The 22,178-nt window shown below is 51.1% G+C and overlaps 1 protein-coding gene across 1 annotated transcript in view; it reads left to right on the forward strand.

Moving 5' to 3' along the window:
• Lhx4 (LIM homeobox 4) overlaps nt 1-22,178 on the forward strand; it is a 39,642-nt gene that overhangs the window by 11,688 nt on the left and 5,776 nt on the right. The window contains exons 2-3 of the mRNA XM_038350048.1: nt 5,673-5,844; nt 19,740-19,942. Of these exons, the coding sequence (XP_038205976.1) occupies nt 5,673-5,844; nt 19,740-19,942 (375 nt within the window). The remainder of the gene's footprint in view (nt 1-5,672; nt 5,845-19,739; nt 19,943-22,178) is intronic.

Here is a 22,178-nt window from a genome sequence, read left to right on the forward strand (position 1 = left end):
GTTTGAAATTTTTCCATGGGGTTGTGTAGCCTAGAATATGGGTCTGAGTCCCCAGATGATCACCTATTGAAGAGGAGGGTTGGATCTGAACTTGACAGGTGCCATCAACAAGCTGAGGAGATTTTCATGGACAGGGTCTTTCTGGCTCCCAGCCCTCCCATGGGCATTAGGCATCCATCCTATGATGACACAAATCCTAAATTTGTGTCTCAAATATTTGCATTTGCTCAAATGTTATGTAGCACAAGAGTCCATTTCCTGTCTAGAAATGTAAGGTGGAGAGCGGTGGGGTGAGTCCTCTTCAGCGCTGGCCCGGGGGTTAGCCTGCCTTAAAGAGTTCAGCCAGGCTTAGACTCACTTCTCACCTCGCTGCCCACAGGCTCTGGGCACACTGCTGACCCTGCAGACACTTCTTCCTCCCTGTTTGGTTGTATAACCATGGAGTTGAGTCCTGTTACAGTCCACCACAGGCCACCCCTCCTTGCTTTTACTATGCCTACTGTCGCGTGCCCTGGGTCTCTCCAACTGCCCCTAAATTCTCTTTAAATTCTCCCCGTCTCTGTCATGTCTCTCAGCTGGAATACAATCTGGAAAGGTTCTTGAACATAAAATGTGCCCTTAATCTCTACCTTACGTTTGTGCCAAAGCCAAGGTCTAGTTTGGTTTCCGTGCCCCCCCCCCACCCCGCCACCCCTAGTTGGGTGTCCCAGCTTGACCAGCTGTAAGGTCTCCTAGCTGAAAACTGGGTAGCCTGTCAGCCTTCAGTGCTCCAGGCTGAGCTCGGCCCGCGCTCCCGCTCTGGGCGCGGCTCCCTGCATACATTAGCCCTAATGTAGTCGCTCTCGAATACCCATCATATTAAGTCTCCCGCTAGGTACCTTGCTCGAAATAAATTTTATGGCCATACATCCTCGCCCTCATCACATGCATTGGTAGGTTGGAGGAGAAATACTGTCGTATCCTTCCTCGGAGAACAGACCAAACAATTGGGTAGGATTAGCCTGTGGCCTGGGAAGCCAAGAGAGAGCCTGCTCAGAATCCAGCGCTCAGAATCCAGCGCTCAGAATCCAGCGGCTGGCTTGCTCAGTTCCACAAAGAAGTCCTCGGTGAGGCGTCGTGACCTAGGCTGAGTAGGACGTCGTGACCTAGGCTGGGTAGGACGTATGCCCAGCGGTGGCAGGTGGCTGGTGCAGCGGGACACTGCGGTTAAGTGGCCACTGCCCTGTGACCCGCCCGCAGGGTCCTCCTTCAGTTTCCGCAGGCTCTGCACCTTTTGTCATTGATTCTCTTGTTCTGGAAGGCTTCTGAGTTATCTGCCTCTCCCTGCCAGATACGCAGGGGCAGCCATCCCTGCTAACCACCAACCCAACCCTTCCACTTCAGGACAGAAGCCGCCAACTGTCCCTTGCTGGAGGCTTGGCTTGACCTGGCTATTGACACAGCGCTTTGCCTTCTGCAGTCTCTCCCAGCCAGAACTTTTCCCAAGCCTTCCACAGACCCCCACCCTCACCCCGCCTCTTGAAGGGTGGGGTGCACTCCCTGGTGGCCCCAAAGAGAGACTACAGGAGTGGCTGGATGAATACTTTGAGGCAGGCAGCTATGCCTCAAGCTTTTCCGGGTGGCTCCACGATGGTCATTCCTTGCATCTTGCACTGGAGGGTAATGAGTTATGTGGGAGAAATGCTCACGGCCCGGAAAAATGAAGTCCACAGACACACGGCAGGATTTTTCCACGCCTTAGTGCGCTCACCTATTTTGTAAACACAGAGAACCCCCATGGAGACCGGCTGTGCGCTCTGCCCTCTCCTGACAGTAATCCTGCAGGGGGCGGGGCAGGACTGGCCTCATCACCCCAGTTTTCCAAGTAAGGAGCTGAGGCAGAGTGGTCATTTATCCAAGGAGAAGAAGCTAGGGTTCAAACTCAGGCAGTCTGGTTCTAGAATCCACGCGTTATCCTTGTGTCCTTCCCTTCGCTCTTGTTAAGTCACTACCATGGGCAATTAGAACTCTAGCATAAGTACATACCAGTTAAAAAAATGCCTTTCTCACAGAGGAAAACTAATTTTGTTTAAGACAGGGTCTTGCTATACAGCCTAATTTCTCAAGCTCTCATTCCTGCTTCAGCTTCCTAAGTGCTGGGCTGACAGGTGTGTGTCACCTTCCTGCCTTGGGAAAAAAATATCTATGAAGCAGAAAGAAAAAAGAAATCCTATAATGCAAACTGGGACAATTAGCAAGTGTCCGCCTGCATGTCCCTCCCTGTACTTCCAGTATTTGAGAAAGGAGTCAAGGAGTAAGGCAGAGCCTAGCAGATCTGATTTCCACTGAATGCTGGCTGTACTTAGGCTCCAAAAGGGACAGCTGAGATTGGAGCTTACTGGATAAGAGGTGGCCACTTGGCTGTTACAGGACTCTACTGATGAGGTTTAGCAAATATCCCAAGGTCAATTAAGTGTCTTGAGAGTCAGGAGAGCTTTCTCTGAACATGGATGTTTGCAAGAGATTCTTTTAGCATACGTTAATTGCACATAATAATCATAATAATGACTTTCATTGTGAGCTTTTTATACATGTATATAATATATTTTGATCACATTTGCTTGCCCCATATCTCTCTAATTCCCTGACCCCACATTCACTCTCTTTTGCCAAATAGTCACCTGCCTTTCTTTCCTTCCTTCCTTTCCTTCCTTTCCTTTCTTTTGTTTCTTCCTTCCTTCCTTCCTTCCTTCCTTCCTTCCTTCCTTCCTTCCTTCCTTCCTTCCTTCCTGCTTTCCTGCCTTCCTTCCTTCTTTTCTTTCTTTCCTTCTAACAAGATCTCGTGTAATCCAGACTAGCCTCAAATGTTCTATGTAACTCAGGCTATCTTTGATTCCTGATCCTCCTGCCTCCACCTCCCAACTGCTGGAATTACAGGTACACCTAGTCCCCTTCTACTTTCAGATGTATTTTATTACTAATTACTAATTGTATTAATTAATATAGCAACTGTTAAATTAATGTAATAATAGATACAATTTCAATATAATTGCTGTATTAATATAATTAATTAAAATTAATTATTCATTACTAATTGTATTATATTGTATGGGTATTTTGTCTGAATGCATGTCTGTGCACCTTGTCCCTGGCTGGTACCTGCAGATGTCAGAAGAGGGTATTAGGTCTTCTGAAGCTGGAGTTAAGGATGCTTGTGAGACTCATGGGCTAGGGACAGAACGCTGGTCCTATATGAGCTCTTAACTGCTGAGCCATTGCTCCAGCTCCATCTTTTTAAAAATTTATTTAGAATGTGCTCAGTTCTAATTGCATTATTTATGACTGAATAAAAACTCCATTGTGTAAATATACCCACCCCCTTTTTGAGACAGTGTCTCCCTATACTGCTATGCCTAGTCTGGAACATGTAACTCAGGCTGGCCTCAAGCTCAGAGACATGTCTTCTCCTGTCTCTTGGGAGGTGGGATTTAAGGCATGCACCACCACACTCAGCTCCATCTTCTTTTATCTTTTTGATTTATATTATTTATTTATTTGTGTGTGTGTGTGTGTGTGTGCGCGCATACACTACATGTGTACAGGTATCCATAGCAGCCAGAAGAGGGTATTAGATCCCCTAAAACTGGAGTTATAGGCAGTTTGAGAGCCTCCTGATATGTAGGTATTGGGAATCAAACTTGGGTCCTCTGAAAAACCAGGAAGTTCTCTTAACTGTTCAGCCATCTCTCTAGCCCCATACCCTAATTTTTTTTTTTTTTTTGGTTTTTTGAGACAGGGTTTCTCTGCAGCTTTTTTAGAGCCTGTCCTGGAACTAGCTCTTGTAGACCAGGATGGCCTCGAACTCACAGAGATCCGCCTGCCTCTGCCTCCCGAGTGCTGGGATTAAAGGTGTGCGCTACAACTGCCCGGCCATACCCTAATTTCTTTATCCATTTACCTGTTGATGGACACCTAGGCCTATCCCATGACTCAGCTGTGGTGACCATGGCTACGCAGGAGGTGTCTCCATTGCGTGCCATCAGTGCTTCCTTAGGATATGTACTTAGGAATGGCACCGCGAGGCACATCAGGTCTGTTCTTAGGGACATCCCCAGTGTTTTCCATGGTGGCTGCAGTATTTGTATTCCCATCAACAGTGTAGAGGGCTCTCTTCCCACACGCGGTCTCCCTGGCTTTTGTTGTTTGCTTTCTCCCTGGCAGACTTTCCGCTGAGAGTGAGGGGAAATCTCAGTGGTTATGTAGATTTTGATATGTTGTTTTTTTTCTCAAAGTTTTCCTATGCTAACATTTAAAATTTGTATGCCTCTCCAGAACATGATGTGAATAGAGAAATATGCGGGATTCACGAGCCGTTTGGGTTTGGTACTTTCGCCAACGTGGTGTAGCATGGAGGGAACACAGGAGCCGGTTCAAGGGAGTGTGGGTAGTGAGGGTTAGAACAGTCGCTGGCTAGTAGATAACCTTGGGAAGCTGTCCTCTAGTGTCAGGCATCTGCTCATGGGTGAGGGAGAAACACTACTTCTGCCCCCGAGGCTCCCTCTTTCCAATGGGGGTAACTATGTGCAAACAATTAACAAAAATGAATTGTAGCAGATAAGGAAAACTCATGGTTGTGAACCCTATGGTTGCTTATCTGGAGGAAGCTGGGGAGGACCAATGGTAGGACCTTGATGCTTTTAGTCTTACTGTCTGTTACCTCCCGTGTGTGTGTGTGTGTGTGTGTGTGTGTGTGTGTGTGTGTGTGAGAGAGAGAGAGAGAGAGAGAGAGAGAGAGAGAGAGAGAGAGAGAGAGAGAGAGAGAGCATAGGGAAAAGTAACTGGAGACACTAGCACAGTTTGTTCATCCAGCTGTAGAAGCCTGGTCATCTTACAGATTCTGAAGTAGTGGTCCAAGCTACTCGCTGAGGAAAAGGATGGAGAGGCGATTAGAGATCAGTTCAGGCAACAGAACCTACGTTGGCCATTGTAACGCAGAGTGGTCCATTACCAGGTGCTGAGTGACTTTCAGCTTGGAGGAGCCAGTTAACTGCTTCCAGGGCTAATGCCCACCCTCAGAACCTCATTGCCTTTGCCATGATTGTGGAGGGCATTCCAACCACAGCTCCTCGTTGCCTCTACTAAGACCCACACCAATATGACACATGTCTGTTTCTCAGCCGTCATCCATTTGACTCAGCTCTGAATTTAAGTTTCTTTCAGTACCTCTGGTAAACTTCCATCAACCAAAGACACAAGCTGGGGTGTGGGGATGTGGCTCAGTGGTAGAGGACTTGCCTAGTATGTGTGAGGCCCTGGATTCCATCCCTGGCTCAGAACCCAAGCTGGAAGGGAGTCTGGAAAACCAATCTATGCCTTTCCTGCCTGAAGCACAGGAGGGGACATCACCAGGGGACACACAGTTTGAGCCAGTCCTGGCGTCTTTTTCAGGGCATGAAGATACTGACATTCCCTTGAACACCCTGGACCGTGGTTTTACCCCACTCCTGATAGTGTTTGCCTTTTAGGCCAGATGGTCTCAGTCCATGCCTAGACATGCTTCGCTTTGGGCTGATGTTTTCAATGCAGCTTCTGCCTCATAGTGAAAATGTGGCAGCCTGGGTCGGGTCCATGAGGACCTTGAAGGATCTGGCTGTGGAAGGCTCTCACTGTCTCTCTCTCTCTCCTCTCTATAGAGATTCCACAGTGCGCCGGCTGCAACCAGCACATCCTGGATAAGTTCATCCTGAAGGTCCTGGACAGACACTGGCACAGCTCCTGCCTCAAGTGTGCTGACTGCCAGATGCAGCTGGCCGACAGGTGCTTCTCCAGGGCCGGGAGCGTCTACTGCAAGGAGGACTTCTTCAAGTGAGTCACCGCCTGCTGCTCCTCAGCTCCTCACTTGGGGGCTGGCCGCTGCCTTCCCTCAGGCAGTGAGAGACAGGGAGATTGCAGGCCCCTGAGGAGTTGGAGGAATCCTGCTGAAGCCCTCTGTTGAGGGCCCCTCTCAGCCCCATTGGCCATCTGGCCTCTCTGGGGCTCCTCAGAGTGGGGGTGTAGCAGAGGGCGCAGGTCAGGCTTCCTATGAGGAACTGTGCTTTCTGTCTTAGTGAGTTGGGGCTCAGGGTTTGCCAAATCTTTCAGGGGGGACTCTCATAGCAGGTGCTTTCAGTTGGTTCCCTACACCCGGAGGAGCTTTCCTGACTGTTTCTTTGGTTGCTTTCAGGCCTCAGAGGCGAGGGAAGATTGCTCTGAGGGATTCAAGCCAGGCTCAATGGGTCTTGTTATCTGGGATGGAAATATATGAGGAAGTGGGCTCATGTGATAGTCAAGAGCCCAGTCCTGTCTGGGTTTGAAACTACTTACTGGCTGTGTTCTTTTAGTCAGTTAACTTTGGCATGCCTTGGTGTGCTTATCCGTAAAATGGGGCTAAACATAGAGCTCTCAATACATATTGGCTTTAAATAGGGCAATATGTGTAAAGTTCTTGGGAAGAAAGGTCACCCGACACTCTCAAGGCTGTTCTAGACTTTTCATTCTGGGACTGAATTCATCAGGAAAATCTCACTGGGCCTTTGGGTCAGGGAGAGTCTCCCAGAATTTATTCTTTGAATTGCTCAGTTCCTTCCTAGGACCCATTCATGACCTAGGGCTGATGGTTTGGTCAACACGGAAAACCATGACAGGGAGGGGTAGTGACACTGAGCCTGGTGCTCACTCACACTAGCCTCGAGAGTTCATGAGAACAGAGCAGGGAGGCTCATCCAGTCCTGGGGGAGCATGACCAGCCACCAGCTACCAGCCACAGAGGGGCAGTGCACAGCCCCCTGATGATGTGTGATCTGGGCACAAGGAGGAGAAATAATGGGAAATTCTGAGTTTCTCTAATTCCTTCCATGAAACATTACCTACCCTATCTATTCCTTCCTTTTTTTGGGGGTTACTGCTCCTCTTTTTCGCCATCTTCCTTTGGTTTTCTCCACCTCTGACTCCTCTGCTTCTACCCCTTCCTCTCACACTGTTGCTCAGTGGGTGACAAAGTCTGTCTCTGTCTTGCTGCCTTCTCTGTCTTGCTGCCTCAGTGATGACTTGGTCAGGCAGTATGCAGCCCTCATGGGGTGGATTGCTTTGGTAGTGTGTGTGTGTGTGTGTGTGTGTGTGTGTGTGTGTGTGTGTGTGTGTGTGTGTGTGTGTAAGGACGGTCAGAAGAAGATGGAGGAGAGGTGGCCTTCATCTATGATGAGGGCAACACCCTCCGGTTTGTCCCTGCACTTTGGGACAGTCTCCGAAAACTCCAGAGGTGAGGCAAAGTCTAAATTACCTTCTCAGACATGGAAAGAGGTAGACCAGGCACTGAGAGGCCCCTGGGTTAGACACCAGAGTCCAGGGACTCTGACTGGCTTAGGCTGGCAGGTTAGGGTAGCAGGTGTGGTAGAGGCAGAGGACTCGGGTGTCCCCATCAGACGTTTCCCTTAGCACTTCAATACTGCCTCAGGGGCCTGTCTCGTTTTAATGGTGTCTAGCTGGGAAAGGGAGTGAGAAACAAGGGTTTGGGAGAAGGACTGACAAGGACAGGGGGTTTCCCTAGATTCAGGAGGGGCCTAGAGTGGGGGCAGAGGAGGGGTCATTAGAGGCCTCTTCACTCAGGCCAGGACCCCAGCAGTCCCCGCCTCCATGGCCTCCCCACACTTTGGCTCTCATAGACTGTTGCTGGGTTGGAGAAACAAGTAGTAAATTCCACAATGGTTTACAAGGGCTTTGGTAAACAGTTTTTTTTTTTTCCTGTATTTGCTTGGTGTCTTGAGAAACACAGCCATAATTATTCCCTTTGTTTTGCAGGACTGGGTGAGGGTTGGTGGAGAGGGAGCTGGCCACAGGTTCAGTGCTGAAGCAGGCCATTAGCTCTGTGAGGGGTGCTGTGTGGAAGGAATGGAAAGCTAAGGCCATTAACCAGAGGGGAAGATTGGCAACTTCCAAGTGTCCAGTGAGGAGGCTTGATTTATGAGCCTTGCCCAATTCTGGGACTGAGGCTTTCTGGGCACAAACTGATCCTGTAGATCCTATTCCAGGGAAGGACTGGGAGGGAGCAGGCAGGCTATCAGTCAGAACTTTACTCCCTATCCGTGGTACTTTAGGATCTGCTGCCTGTTTGGGGCTCAGGGACAACCTGCTTCTTATTTATTTAATGAGCTATAGCTCATTAAATGTCACCTGCTCCCATGCAAGTAAGTGCTGCCAAGAGAAACTTAGGGGTGTGGCAGGAAGCTCCCTCTTGTCACACTTGGCTGTCAGGAATCACACCTCGGGGACTCTGCAAAAGGAATCACAGTGAGCACTTGCCAGTTGGCTGCAGTGTGGAAGACACTGGTCAGAGCCAGGGAAAATCCTTTCTCTGTGCTCTTTGAAGGAACAGAGGAAGAACACTGTGGTCTTCTCTGGCAGCTGCTGCGTAACCCTGCCCTGAGACAGGGCTAGGGCTCACCTGGTCTGCTGACCCTCACTGTGGTTCTGGGTTCCAGGGATAATCTGTTTGCCCACAGTGTGGGGCAAGGCAACTACTTTATTGCTGTGCACAGCCGCACTTGTGTTCGGTGTGAAGTTTGCAAGTCAAGAGTGTGATATGAAGAGCCAGTGCCCTTGGAATGTGTACTCTCTCAGCAGCAAGGAGTGGGAACTGAGAGAGCCACGCTGGAGGACCTGGCTATCCTTCTACCAGGGAGCGATGTAATACTGACCACAGACAGCAGGGGGCGATGTTGTTGTAAACCCAACACTTTTCTTATGGAGTAGTTGACTTCTGACCTGCTCAGTGACAGTTGAGGTTTTTTCTTTTGTTTTTGTTTTTGCTTTCTGGGTCTTTAGCCTCTCTTCTTCAAAGGAGATAAAAATCTTCAAGCCCAAGGGGAGAGGTACTAATACATAGGAATGGGGAGGTGTAATTTACTGAGTTGGTCGGGGGCCTAGGAGGGTCACCCTCCATGCAGAAGGCATCCTGAACCCTGTTGCACTGCGTTTGTTAAGAAACACAGTGCATCCAGGGTGGATTCCCTGCTTTGGGAGCTGGGTTCCTGTGCTGGTGCCATCAAACAGATCCCTTAGCATCTCTGGGCTTTGTTGCTTTCTTAGGAAATGGCAGAATTCTGACGTCACTTGCTATAGAAGATCCACGGTGCATCGGGTCATTTTGCAAAACGGAGTTGTAGAAGCAGTTTGGTGACCCCAGATGGCACTTGGTGGTATCTGTCCTATCTTTTACTAGCAGCTTGTCAGCAAAAGGGCAAGCACCCAGCCTTTCTCTGGGTCAGAGCGCACACTGACCTCTCAAGTGGGGAGAAGATCGTGGGTAACCAAGCCCACATGAACTAGGTCTTTTGTGACTGTTTCTGGGTCCCTGGCCCTGATGTGGAGGGTATGGCTGTTAGAGCCCCCTCTGTCAGGACCAGGGCTGCTCCCACCTCTCCTAGTCTCTCTTCTTCAGCTTTGAGGGCATCTGGTAGAGGTGACCCGTAACTGTCTAGAGCGGGTAGGGTGGCAGAGTGGGGAGGGTGTTAGCAGCGTGTCAGGGGCTAAGCCACAGAGAAACTGGTCTGTTGATGGATGTGGTTTGAGAGAGAAACCACGATGTTTGCGGTGTGAGAACAAGAGTGGCTGTGGAGTGGATGGCTGTGAGGTTCATACAGCATCCAAGTAAAGGGAAGACTTCAAGGTCGTCCTGGGTTGTGGGGAGCTTCAGGCTATCCTAGGCCACCAGGGGTCTGTCAAGGGCTGTGGGCGACAGACTCAGGCTTGCTAGGGTGCTAAAGACTCCTATCTGAAAGGTCGTGCTTTTGGGGGATACCTACCTGATCCTGAGGCCTTCACTCTGATAGGCAGCTAAGGGGTTCTCCCTAGGAGTGAAGGACACAGTTCCAGGGAGTTAGGTGGGTGAGCATTCCCTCTGCCTCGCCAGTCCCTCCCCCAGCCAGTCAATCTCCAGGTGGCTGTCAGCCAAGGGCAGGTAGGCAGCGTCCTTGGGGCTGTGTGATTTATCCCTGCGGTCCAGGACGCTGTGTTGCAGCATGCTGACTGTTTGGCTGCCATGGTAATTTTGCTGGCTGTGCACGGGTCTTCGTCGGTGTCCTCCCCTTAGTCCCTCAGTGACCAGAGCCTTTCTGTTCCTTATCTGATTTGAAAGCAGAAGCCCATAGAATACAGGTTTGTCTTTAAGAAACGAGGTTGCCCTCTCCTTGGTGGGCTTCGCAGAAGAGGTAGGATTTAGGCTTTAAGCCAGGATCAGTGTGAACTTGAAATATCAGACTTCATTGGGCCTCACTTTGCCATCTCTAAAGCGGGAATAAGAACATCTGTCAGCCCTTCGGAGTCACCGTTAGGGCTGAGGAAGATGAAGCAAGCTCTAGCTAGTTCACATTAGTGCCGTTCTCATCAGGGCAGTGATGTCCATGCAGGGGTAGGAAAGGAAGAGAGAGGCTTGGCCCAGGGTCAGAGGCTGGGGTGTCGAAGCTGTATAAAGCCTGGGGCCAGACAGGGCTCTGGGCAGAAGCTGTCCAGTGATAGGTCAGGTCATGGGAGCAAGCATGCCGTTTTGATGTGGGAGTAGGATGGGCGCCTGTTGCTGCAGGCTGAGAACATTCTGGGGCTTGTTGGTAGTTGTAGATGCTGTCTGGGGCCAGACTTTTGCTCAGCCACTTTGTATTTCTGATAACTATACACTTGGCAGGGGACAGACAGACAAACAGTCAGTCAGGCAGGCAGGCAGACACACACACACACACACACACACACACACACACAGAAGAGGGGATGGAGAGAGGGAGGGAAAGAAGGAGGGAGAGGGAGAGAGAGATCGGAAACTGAGGAACCTGCAGGCAGGAGGCTCTCTTTGACATGTGGCTTTCCATAATTTCTGAATAGTTTATAGCCTAATTCCCTTGCTAAACAAATTAAACCTTTTAAGGTAACGATCAGATGGTCCTGATAGTGCCTGTGTGCATGGACGTTTGTAAGACTTGAACACACTGGAGGGACCAAACCATAGCCATTTGTGACATCCAGTAATCAAGACAGAAGCAATTACTTAGGCCAGCAGGTCTCCCTGGGGACCAGCAGCCATATATCAGGTGGTGATGAGCCCGGGATTATCTGTCTGACCAGCCAGAGCCCTTGAGTTCAGCTGTGCCCTATGTCCACCCTCCAGAGTCCAGCCTCCCGACATCTGTGGAAATCACATCTTGGGATCTCCTGCCATGGGGGACTCTGTCGAACTAAACAGTTGCAAATCAGTCTGGGGGGCAGATGGCACTGGGGTGAGGAAACAAGGTCCCCAAGCATAGTGGATCTGGGTGACCCAGGAGTGGCAGCTGTGGGCAGCAGAATAAGCAAGCCATTTCATTCCCTGTGTCACTTGCATTCCTGGCTATTTGGGTGGCAAGTCCCAGGGGTCTCTCTCCTTGTCATTCCTGCTGCCCCTATCCTACAGGTTCCTGATACACATTTGTGCTCTCTCAGACGTCCGCCCTTCCCCCTGCACCTCCTTCAACCCATCCATCCCTTCCTGCTAGGCTCCTTTTTGACGCACTAACTCCCACCACCTCCTGATGCTTCCAAGCTTGGCATTCCTGGTCCCACAGTCTGGCTCCTGTGCATCTCCTGCTGATCTGGCCAAGGTCACCCCAGGGCTATCAGAGTCGGTGTCCGATTTGTGACTCTGTTCTCCAGAGAACTTTCTATGTCTCTAGAGTCCCACCTTGAGAGGGAGAAACAGAAGAGGGTTGGATTCTGCTAATGCTGGGCAGAGAAAAAAAGCAAAACAAAAACCTACAACCCCAAGAGACCGGGTGGCACTCTGTCTTCAAGTTCCCTTTCCACTATCTGCCAGTGTCTGCCAAACCACTGTAGCTTAGGACTCAGAGATCAGCAATCTCTAGTTGCAGGAGACAAGCTAAGCGTGTAAGGTCCATCGACTATCTGGGCACAGATACATGGGGCACCATGGGACTGGTCACAGCCTGGACTCTGGCCCAGAATCAAATATCCAAGGTGAATCTTCTGCCTACAGTTGTTGGTAGCAGCTGAGCCAACCTCTTAGCAGAGGCTGACTAACACAGAGGGAAAAGATTCTTTTAGGCCTAGGGAAGAGGAATGGGGCATGAAGGTTACTGCGGACCAAATAGCCCATTGTGCCAAGGCTCTTGCCATTGGTGAAAGGGGGATAATAATAATAACATCTACCTACAAGGGCAGTTGAATACTTTAATGGGGTTATTCAAATGACATTTCTTGGTGCATATTACACAGGCAGTGGCCAGACACTGGATCTGACAACCACAGTGTGACCTTGGCCAGAGATTCAGCAGGAGGTGAAGCAGAGCCAGACTGTGGGACCAGGAATGCCGAGCTTGGACGTTTCAGGAGGCAGTGGGGGGAAGGGGACCTCAGATGGGAAAAGGATTTGCTTCTGAAAGCTTTTGGGGTACAGATCCTCTGTGCCACATTGCTTCTTAGGAAGCACATCTCACTCTAGCAGGGCAAGAGAGAACATGTGGCCTTTGTAGTCCTTAGCTTTCTCCTTGTTGTGGTGACCCTGATAGAAGCGACTTGGAGACAAAAGGGTTTATTTTGACTTGTGGTATAAGAGTCTGTCATGGCAGGAGGAACAGGAGGCAGCTGCTTACATTGTGTACAGTCAGGAAGCACAGGGGATGGATGTTGGTGCTCAGTCCACTTCCTCGGTTTTATTCAGTCTGGGACTCCAGCTGCTGGAAGGGTAGGGCCTTCATGCTCAATTAAAGCTTTCCAAAAAGACCATCCTAGCGATGCCCAGACATCCACTTGTGTGATGAGTCCGAGTCCAGTAAAGGTGACAGTGGAGATCAACCCAGGCACTCCAATCTCTTCTCACGAGCTCAGCTGTGTGGTCTTGGACGTCTCTGGTCATTACCCGTCCTGGACTCCAGTTTCCTTCTCTGTTAACTGAGGGGGTTGGGTTAAGTTACTAGTTCTAAGGTTTCTCTGGTAACATTCATCTCAGAATAGCAATGCTGCATGCTCTTCACAGAAAATTAAAATATCACATTAATAGTTTAAATAATTGTCAGACGCTGTAGCACATGCCTTTAATCCCAACACTTGGAAGGAAGGCAGAGGGGCAGGCAGCTCTCTGTGAGTTCAAGACCAGCCATAGTTACACAGTGAGTTGAGACCCTGTTTCAGAAAAACCAAATAATAATAACAAAATCTAAATAAAAAGCAGATCACTGACTAAGGAGATGGCTCAGTGGATAAAGTACCTGGTGGGAAAGCATGAGGACCCGAGTTCAAATCCCTAGAACCCATGTAAAGCTAGATGTAGCAGTGCATACACAACTGTGTGAGAAATCCCAGCACAACTGTGGTGAGAACCCCTGGAAGAGCGCTGGCCGGCCAGCCTAGCATATGCAGCCACAAAGATAAAAAGAGTTTGTACCCCACATAAAGTGACAGGTAAGGACTAACATCCAAGACTGCCCTCCAGCCTCTACACACAAGGTACAGCAAATGCATGACCACTCCCCTCAGATGTGCACACATATGTGCATACGACACACCCACTGTAAGCACATGTTAAAAAACTGAGATCGTGGGGCAACCTTGGCACTGTGGGAATGTGACTGTGATCTCACACTGTTAGCGGGGCTATGCTCCCATCCCAAGACTCTCCTGTCCTCTGGTGTCAGCCTTCTCCAGACGCGACCCCCTTTTAATGTGTGGAGCAGACTGACCAGATAGCAGGCGGAGCTTTGCATGCCCATGACATGGCTGTGGCTTTAGAGTGGGTGGTGATATATGTTGGAAATATTGGTACATACAGTAACAGTAAATATCAGCAACTCACCTGTCAAGTGTGGTGATAGATAAAAGAAATACATGTAGGGAAGTGTCAGCCGAGAAGAAAATATACAGCCTGTCGTAAATCAGTGCTGAGCAATTAAAGCAGAAAATCAAGTTAGGCAGTATTTTGTTTCCTTGGGATGGTGCATCATGAGGTGGCAGCTCCGCTCCTCCGAGGTTGAACTGGGGCCTGGCCTGGTGCCCGCCGCCTGCCTCCCAGCAGCCAGAAGTGAGGAGGGAGTCCTGACGGAAGGCTCTAGGATTCAACCCCATTTCTGTGGTCCTCAGCTGTGAGGTGGTGGCACCTTGCCCCCTTCTCATCTGTAAAAGGCCCTTGTGGGGATATTTCACATGTTCTTGAAACCCAGGTCCTGCTCTGGGAAGGGGACACATGTCCACAGTAGGAAGAGAATGGACCGCTGGATTTACCGATGCGAGGCTATCAGTGAGTTGCCAAGTGCAGCCTTGATTGACCAGGCAGCACACTGACAGGCTGGCTTCAAGAGAAGCTTGGCCCAGGGGCATGGGAGTTGTCAACTCTAGACCTCTTCTGAGGAGCTGGCTAAAGGAAATTGGGAGCTCTGTAGAAGGGGGGGTGTGTGGAGTCTGCTCTAAAGGGAAGTAGAGACATGGGTGGTAGTTGGGGACTGTATGGGTCAAATATCAGAAAAAGTGTCATGTGTCCTGTGTGTGGAAGGGAAGGCCCAAGGAAACAGGTAGACGTGGAAGGCAGAGGGCACAGCTGTTTGGGGAATCCAATCAGGTACCCTGTGCCCACGGGGAGGGTGGGCTGGGAACAGTAGTAGCCCAGGTCACCTGCAGGGAGCCAGAACTGGGGAAATCTCCTGGCACTGTGGGAGAATGGGTTGGGGTAACACATGGTTGGGGTAACACGTGTGTCTAGGGCTCCTCTTAGGAAGATCAGGAACTAGGCCTGTGTTGATTTCTGGGGTCCTCCTGGGGTATGATTAAAGGAAGTCTACGCGGTGAGGTAGTGTGTTTCTCCTCAGCTCTGACCAGACCCCTGCACTTGGGGGAAAGGTGAAGGTAGAGAGAAGTCAGGAAAGCCAGAGGGTGTGAGGAAAGGGTTAGTCAGATGGGTGTGGAGTCTTACTGAGGTCACAGGGCTGTGGCCTGAGAGGCAGAGGCAGGGACAATGAAGGTATTGTGTCCCGGAGTCAGTGCTAGAGCACCCTCTTGAAAGAGTGCCTAGCCGACCTAGGCATCCCACAGTGGGGTGACTGGAACAAGGTCTTGGGTAGACTATCAGAATCAGCAGCTGAGGACGGGTGAAGGCTGAGACCTTCAGGAGGAGATCAAGTACTAAACAGGCAGAACAGGAGGGTTGTGTGGTGACGTCACTAGAGGCCCTGGTCTAGCTGCTGAGCCAGGAGCTGTGGTGACCAAGGGTTGAGTGTGGGGTGCTGGGCTGGCAGTGGGACGAGAAGAGAGTCCTGAGTTGAGGGTCTGGTTGTGAGAAACGGTGGCTCGTGGGTTCACAGGCTCTGCCATGCAGGATACACAGCAGGAGCTTGGTGAATAGGGGCACCGACTGATGTCTAGGGACCACAAAACAACTGTGTGGATCTGGTCAGGTGACAGTATTTAAAACTGTCTGAGTGTGGGGTGTCTGTAGCGTAGGATTTTTGTGACCCTCGATCTAGAAGTTCTGAGTCTGCAGGACCTGCCCACTGATGTCTCTCCAGAGGATCTAGACACTGTGACTGTGTTCTTGCGCTTGTGAGTGCCCCAGCTAGGCCCATCAAGGTCAGAGGGGTAGACAGATAGTGACAGGAGCTCAGGTGAGGCACTAGAACAGAGGGTGGGACAAGGACAGAAGGCCTGGCTCTTCCTGGGGTCATTGGTAGCCCTGAGAGAGGGCTCTGATGTCTTTGTCCCCTCCTTAGCCCCTGAGTTGTGTGATGGGTGAACACACTTTGGGGTGAAGGCTACCACAGCAGGCCCTGGCTAATGGATGTGCAGGAAGGGGAGGGGATTTTACTGCGCAGGAGCTGCTGGGGACATGGGAGGGGCGTGAGGTCCTGCATTCAGGCTTGGCTTTGGTCAGGGGTACTGTGTTAGTCTTCTGTTGCTGTGACGAATACCAGAGAGGAAAAACTCGAGGGTGGAAAGGTCTGCTTTGGCCATGTCAGGGGTTGGCCTCTCATTATGGTGGAGAAGGCATGGAGGAGCAGCTTGCATTGTGTTGATCAGGAGGCAGAAAAGAGAGATGAAGCAATCACCCTCATTCCAGCCTTTCTCCTTTTATTCCATCCTGGACCCCAGCCAATAGGAGGGAACCTCCTACATTAGGGCAGTTTCCCCCATTTAGTTAGTCTGGAAACACCCTCACAGACAGAGCCGGAGTGGGCTGCACTAATCTCCCAGGTGTCTCTCAATCAATCAAATAGCCAAGCCAGATCAAGCCATCCCAGACACCAAGTCTGTGTCTGCTGCCTTTGATGCCAGCTGTGTGCAACCTGTGTGGCTTTGGAAGTGTTGAGTTCAAATACTCATTCTCTCCTTCGCTGTTGGTGTGAGCAGAAGCCGGCATGCTACCTCTCTGTGCCTCAGTTTCCTATTTGTTACCAGGCACCACAACACCCACTTTTCAGCTTGGCCACTCTGGAGCCATCTGTGAGATGAAGGTGATGCCAATGACAGTGGATGATATGTCTCATGTTTCACCGTGGAACGCTGTGTCCTCGCTAGGAAAGCTTTTGACGGGAACCGTTCTGCTCTTGGGAGCCGCTCTTCCCTGGCTACTCTGGGGCACCATTCAGGAGTTCATTCGTTCATTCACCCGTCCATTCATCCGTTCTACAGGTCTTGTTGCTCCCCTGCTTTGTGCTGGGCGAGGATAAGGACAAATAGGAGGGGAGCCATCAGCACGTCCTTCCCTTGCATTCATTTATCTTTGTGGCACTGTTTAAGACTAGGGTCTCGGGAAAGGTAGGCATGCTCTCTGCCCCCCTAACTGAAGCCACTTCTGTGCTCACTTTGGATGAGCTCTAGCTGCTCTCTGTAGGAAAGTGGCTGTCCTAGGCTTAGTTGGGCACAGCTGGCAGGAAGGGCCTTCTAGAGAGTGAGGCCAGGGTACAGGATTTGTGGAGTGGGCAGTGCCTATGCATACTTGACCACAATGAGGAGGCGCTGCCTGCAGAGTCCCCAGAAGCCATGTCCCCTAGCTAGTAGTGTTCACCTTCCCCCTCTCCCCAGCAGCCTTCAAAACTGGCCGGACTACTGTTCAGCCTGTGGACTCTCTGTGTAGCAGCTGTGCTTCCAGCATTTTAAACGTGGCCGTGTGTTGTGTTGTGGCTGGTGACGTGACGGCTGTGTCACCTACCACGGTTTCCTCACCTGTGGCTATGGCTGGTCTGAGACTGCACACTCGAGACCATTGTCTTCATCGCATACAACCTGCTCCACCCTAGTGGCCTCGTCACTTATTCCGGGGCCACTGGATGTGACTGGAATGCTCCTTGGGGCTCTAGGACAAGGCAGCGCACAAAGTGCCCCTGGCAAGGATCCCGTTGGCCATACTTCAGGAGAAAAAGGTAGCCGGGGGCAGCTTCCACTTACTACTGGTATAAATCCCACAATCAGGAAAATTGCTCCAATGGCTGGAAAAAAAACGCTAGTGGGCAAGTCCATTTATTTTTCATTTTCCTTGTGCACTTGCACCCTCGGGCATGAATCACTGTCGGGATGAGATTAAATTTATCCCGCGTTATCTTTCACGTCTCTTGCTCGCATCAGTTGGGCTTCTGGCTATTGAAAGCCCGTCTGCTCTTTAGGGGCCAGGGGAAGTGGCTTTCTTGTGGGAGAGGCTGCTATGGGGTCCTTCTCTCTTGTTCAGCTCTGGGGTCTCCCCCCAGCCCTCTTCTCCTGGGAAGGCTTGGCCTTAGAGACATCTTCCCTGGAGAGACTTCTGCCCCAGCATCTTCGTCTGCAGGCATGGATGCGCTCTCCCATTCCTTCTGGAACTTCTTGGAAGGGTTTGTAGCGAGCATGTGACATTGTTCATTAGCGAGGGGGAATGGGAAAAGCTTTCATCCTGTCTGCCTCCCTGCCCACTCGCGTGCGCACAGGGACACACAGGCATTTGCACACACAGGACAGAGCTGTCCTGCCTCTCCCTTTAAACGAGGAGCCGCTGCAGCTTCGCTGCTGTGGAGGGCGCCTTGGCATCACCCACGTTCTGGGCGGTTGAGGCTGGTGCGGACCTGGCACTGTGCTCTCCACGCTCAAGTCCAGCCCTCTGTGCGCATCCTCTGATTTTGTTATTCAGCAAAGAGAAACTGATCTTCTGGGTTCTGCAATTCTATGAAAATCTGAAAAAGCCCAGGTCCCTCTGGGGCAGGATGCTGACCATTTTGGGGGTGCTCATAATGACCCAAACTCTTGCTACATGTAAGGGGCTAGCTTTCTCTAAACCAAGAGGCAGACCTCAGCCCCTCGTACCCAGCCCTTTGCAGTCTCCCTGCCACACTACTGGCTGTTGCGAAGCTACTCTTGATGTGGAGACCCCCACTTCTCTCCAGGACACTATGTCCCTGGTGGGGTGCCGTGGAAGCTACAGCTGTCCATGCCTGTTGCGGGTCCGTGCAGCCCCCTCAGCAGGTATCCTTGCTGCATAAGAGACCCATCATTCTGCATTAATCTGGGATTCATCATGATAGCCATGACCATAATTAATTTATTTGGTATTAATGTGGATGAAATATGTACTGTCCTTTCAGGGGAAATCAGGCTGCCTATAAGCATTAGTTAAAAGGACCATTAAAATCAAACCTTCCCCCGATCCATTAGGCGAAGTCTCTCATCCTGAAGAAGATAAAGTTCTGCTGTGTGAAGTGTCATGAATAATTAGGTTGATTGCTGTTTTAAACTCTGCCCCAGCTTCCCATCCCCTCCTGCCTCCCTCCTTCTTTCCTTCCAGGCCGGGAAGGATTACCTGAGGCCAACGGCCCCTTGGCTGCCCAGCCTCTAGTGTTTCTCTTGTTTCTGGGCCACTGCAATGGTTCCGTGGGCCTCTTAGCCTGGAATGGGGAGATGGGCTTCAAGGACCTAGCTGGATGCTTCTCCCAATGTATCTATTTCTCCTCCCTTGCGAGCCCTAGTAAAGGGCTAAAGGGCGCAGTGGTTGGCTTCCTCTTGCCTAGGGGCCAGTCCAGAGAGAGGTACAACAAAAAGCTGTTGAAAGCAGGTTTTGCCAAAGTGAGATCTGCAGATTCTTTACTGGAGAATATAGGAAGGGTTTGGCAGTGCAGCTTCCTGGGCCTACCTGGGAGGAGGTGACATCTCAGGCTGTGTGGAGAGCTTTGGGTTTTCCTGTGTGCACGATATGTGTGCGTGTGTGCGTGTGTGTGTGTGTGTGTGTGCGTGTGTGTGTGTGTGTTGGGAGCCTCAGAAGGAAGAAGAAGTCTTTAGGAGAGCCTCACTTTGATGACTGTTTTCTCCTGAGTGCCCCTGTGGATGAGCTGCACTTGGCCGCCTCCTATGGGAAACTGTGTATGAAGGCTGTGTGTGCTGGACTGAGTGGTCACACAGGGTTCCCTGCCGGGCTGGTCTTTCGGAAAGCACCACAAAGATGAGAAAAGCAGGAGGTGAAGGGTGACTTCCTACTCTGAGGGGCACTTAGAAGCCCCGCCCTCCGCCTCTGTGCATTGTGGGTGCCCTGTGGATCCCTGGGATGTTAGCGGTGGGATGGGAACTGAGACTGTTGATCTAATCCCTTTGCCTGCTGTGCTAGCACCCTGGGCACAGAGCAGCGAAGCCAGCAGGAGGCCCAGAGTACTGTAAGCTTTGGTGCTCCTTGGATGCTGAGGCGATGGGACAGGAGAGGGCCCGTTACCGCGACCCTTGTTTTTACCTCTCTACTGCCGTCCTGACAGGCGCTTCGGCACAAAATGCACAGCCTGCCAGCAGGGCATTCCTCCAACCCAGGTGGTCCGCAAGGCCCAGGACTTTGTTTATCACCTGCACTGCTTCGCCTGCATCATCTGCAACCGGCAGCTGGCCACGGGGGACGAGTTCTACCTGATGGAGGACGGGCGGCTGGTGTGCAAGGAAGACTACGAGACAGCCAAGCAAAACGGTGAGCAGCGTGAGCAGCGCGGCCCTTTGCGTGCCCCTCCAGCACCTTGAAGGCTGTGTGCCGTTCGCTGAGGTGCCTGTCTCTCAGGGTCCCTCCCGTCCTGCCCTCTTGGTGCTGCCAACTCTCAGCCTCCCCTGAGAACTGTAACCAGGGCTCCACAGTGAGAGTTCTGACACCCCCAAGCCCTTAGACCTTGCTGGCTCCGTGAAGCATTAATTAAGCTGTGTTACTGAGAGCTGCCGAGGCCCTTACGGGTAGTGAACTCAGTCACCTCTGCCTGGAGCATGGCTGGTGAGCTTGGTTGACGTTTGAGGTGCACACTTCCTCATCGTCCTATGCTTTACAAGCTGCAGAAGCAAGAGCCACAGGACTTGCAGTGTTGGCCAGTTTTCCATTGTCTCCCGTCTCTCCTCAGACATTGGGCTCAGGGGAACTGACCCTTGAGTGCCTGAAGCCCTGAAGCTGGAGTTTGTCCATCAGTCAGATCTGGGAGGAGCCATGTTTAGGGCGATTCAACAGTATGATGGCAGTTGGGTGGTGGTGGCGTAGGCCTTTAATCCCAGCACTCAGGAGGCAGAGGTAGGCAGATCTCTGTGAGTTCGAGGCCAGCCTGGTCTACAAGAGCTAGCTCCAGGACAGGCTCTAGAAACTACAGAGAAACCCTGTCTCGAAAAACCAAAAACTAAAACCAGATCAAAACAAAAACCAGCATGGTGGCCCTTACCTTACCTCAAGGCCGCAGCCCGTGCTGCGGTGGAGACTCGCAGCTCTGTGCAGGTTGACGTCACCCCTTGATGTTTCCTGGGAACCTGGTCTCAGCTGGGCAGCCAGAGAAGCTGCTGCTCCTGACCTCCCTGTCATCGCCTCACAGAGCAGAGGCTTTCCTCTCAGCACAGGGCTCAGACCAGTGTGTTCCCCATATGCCCCCAGGAAGGTCAGTCCTGACTCACTTTCCCAAAGCACCCCCTCTTGGTTTCTCAGTCACAGCTCTGGCACTAGGGCAAGGGTATCAAGTCCTGCATCTGAGTTTGACTCTTAGGCCACAACTAGAACATGAGGGTCCTTCGTCCTTGACTGGCATTTTCATCAACTCAGATATTTCTGTGGAGGGCAGCTCCGTTGACAGGTCTGGACTTGATGGAAACACACAGACAACTTCAAATATTTCTTTCTAGTTCACTTACCCATGTTATCTAGATCTGATTAATATATGGAAAAAGGTTATTATTTTTTTTTCTAGACAAGATTTCTCTGTAGCTTTGGAGCCTATCCTGGAACTAGCTCTTGTAGAACAGGCTGACTTCCTCCTGAGTGCTCGGATTAAAGGCATGTGCCTCCACCACTGTCCAGCTGAGAGAAGTTAGATCTTCTGTGATGGGGAGCAGGCTGAGGCAATTCTTCAGGGCCTGGTGGTGAATTAGCTGGGCCAACCTTGGCTTTGGCCTGTGGCATGATGGGACAGGGGCCTCATCTCTCTTGGGGACTCATAGCTCTGACCTTTACTAGTGAACCAAGGATGTTGACCTTCTTCCCCCAAGGACCAGAGACCTCTGTAGATGCTGTCCAAACTTCTGCCTTGGTGAGCTCATTCACTTGGCTTTAGGGGTTCTCAACCTTCCTAATGCTGCATCCTTTTAATACAGTCCCTCATGCTGCGGTGACCCCCAACCATGACATTATTTTCACTGCTACTTTATAACTATAATTTTACTACCGTTATGAATCATAACGTAAACATTTGTGTTTTCCAATGGTCTGAGGTGACCCCCAAAGCATGCTACCCACGTGTTGAGAACCATTGCTCTAGTCCCTTTACACTCCATGCTGTTGCTTTGGAATCCATCAGGGCGTCACAGGAGGACGTCAGCACAGGTGAACGTAGTGATACCGAGACAACCTAGAACTGAACCTTCCCTTCACCAAAGCCACGCCTCTCCCGGGCCTGTGCTGGCTCTGATTGTCAAAGACCTCATGCTGACCTTGTGTGCACACAGCCCAGAATCTCCTGGGGCTGTGAATAATTCTAGAAAAGAGGGCAGCTAGCAGTAATGTCACAGGGGGAGGCAAAAATGACATTGCAGGGCTTGTCATCTCATGGAAGCCTCCTGTAGGACAACGGAAAGCCCTGGTCTTGGCACCCAAGGCTGGGTGCATGGCTTACAGATCGGGAGCTTCTCTGGCAAGCTGAGGAAGCCTTGCCACATTGCTGTTTCTGGAGGCTAACTAGGATGATGCC

The sequence above is a fragment of the Arvicola amphibius genome, chromosome 12 (assembly GCF_903992535.2).
Source record: "Arvicola amphibius chromosome 12, mArvAmp1.2, whole genome shotgun sequence".
In the NCBI taxonomy this organism is placed as follows: domain Eukaryota; kingdom Metazoa; phylum Chordata; class Mammalia; order Rodentia; family Cricetidae; genus Arvicola; species Arvicola amphibius.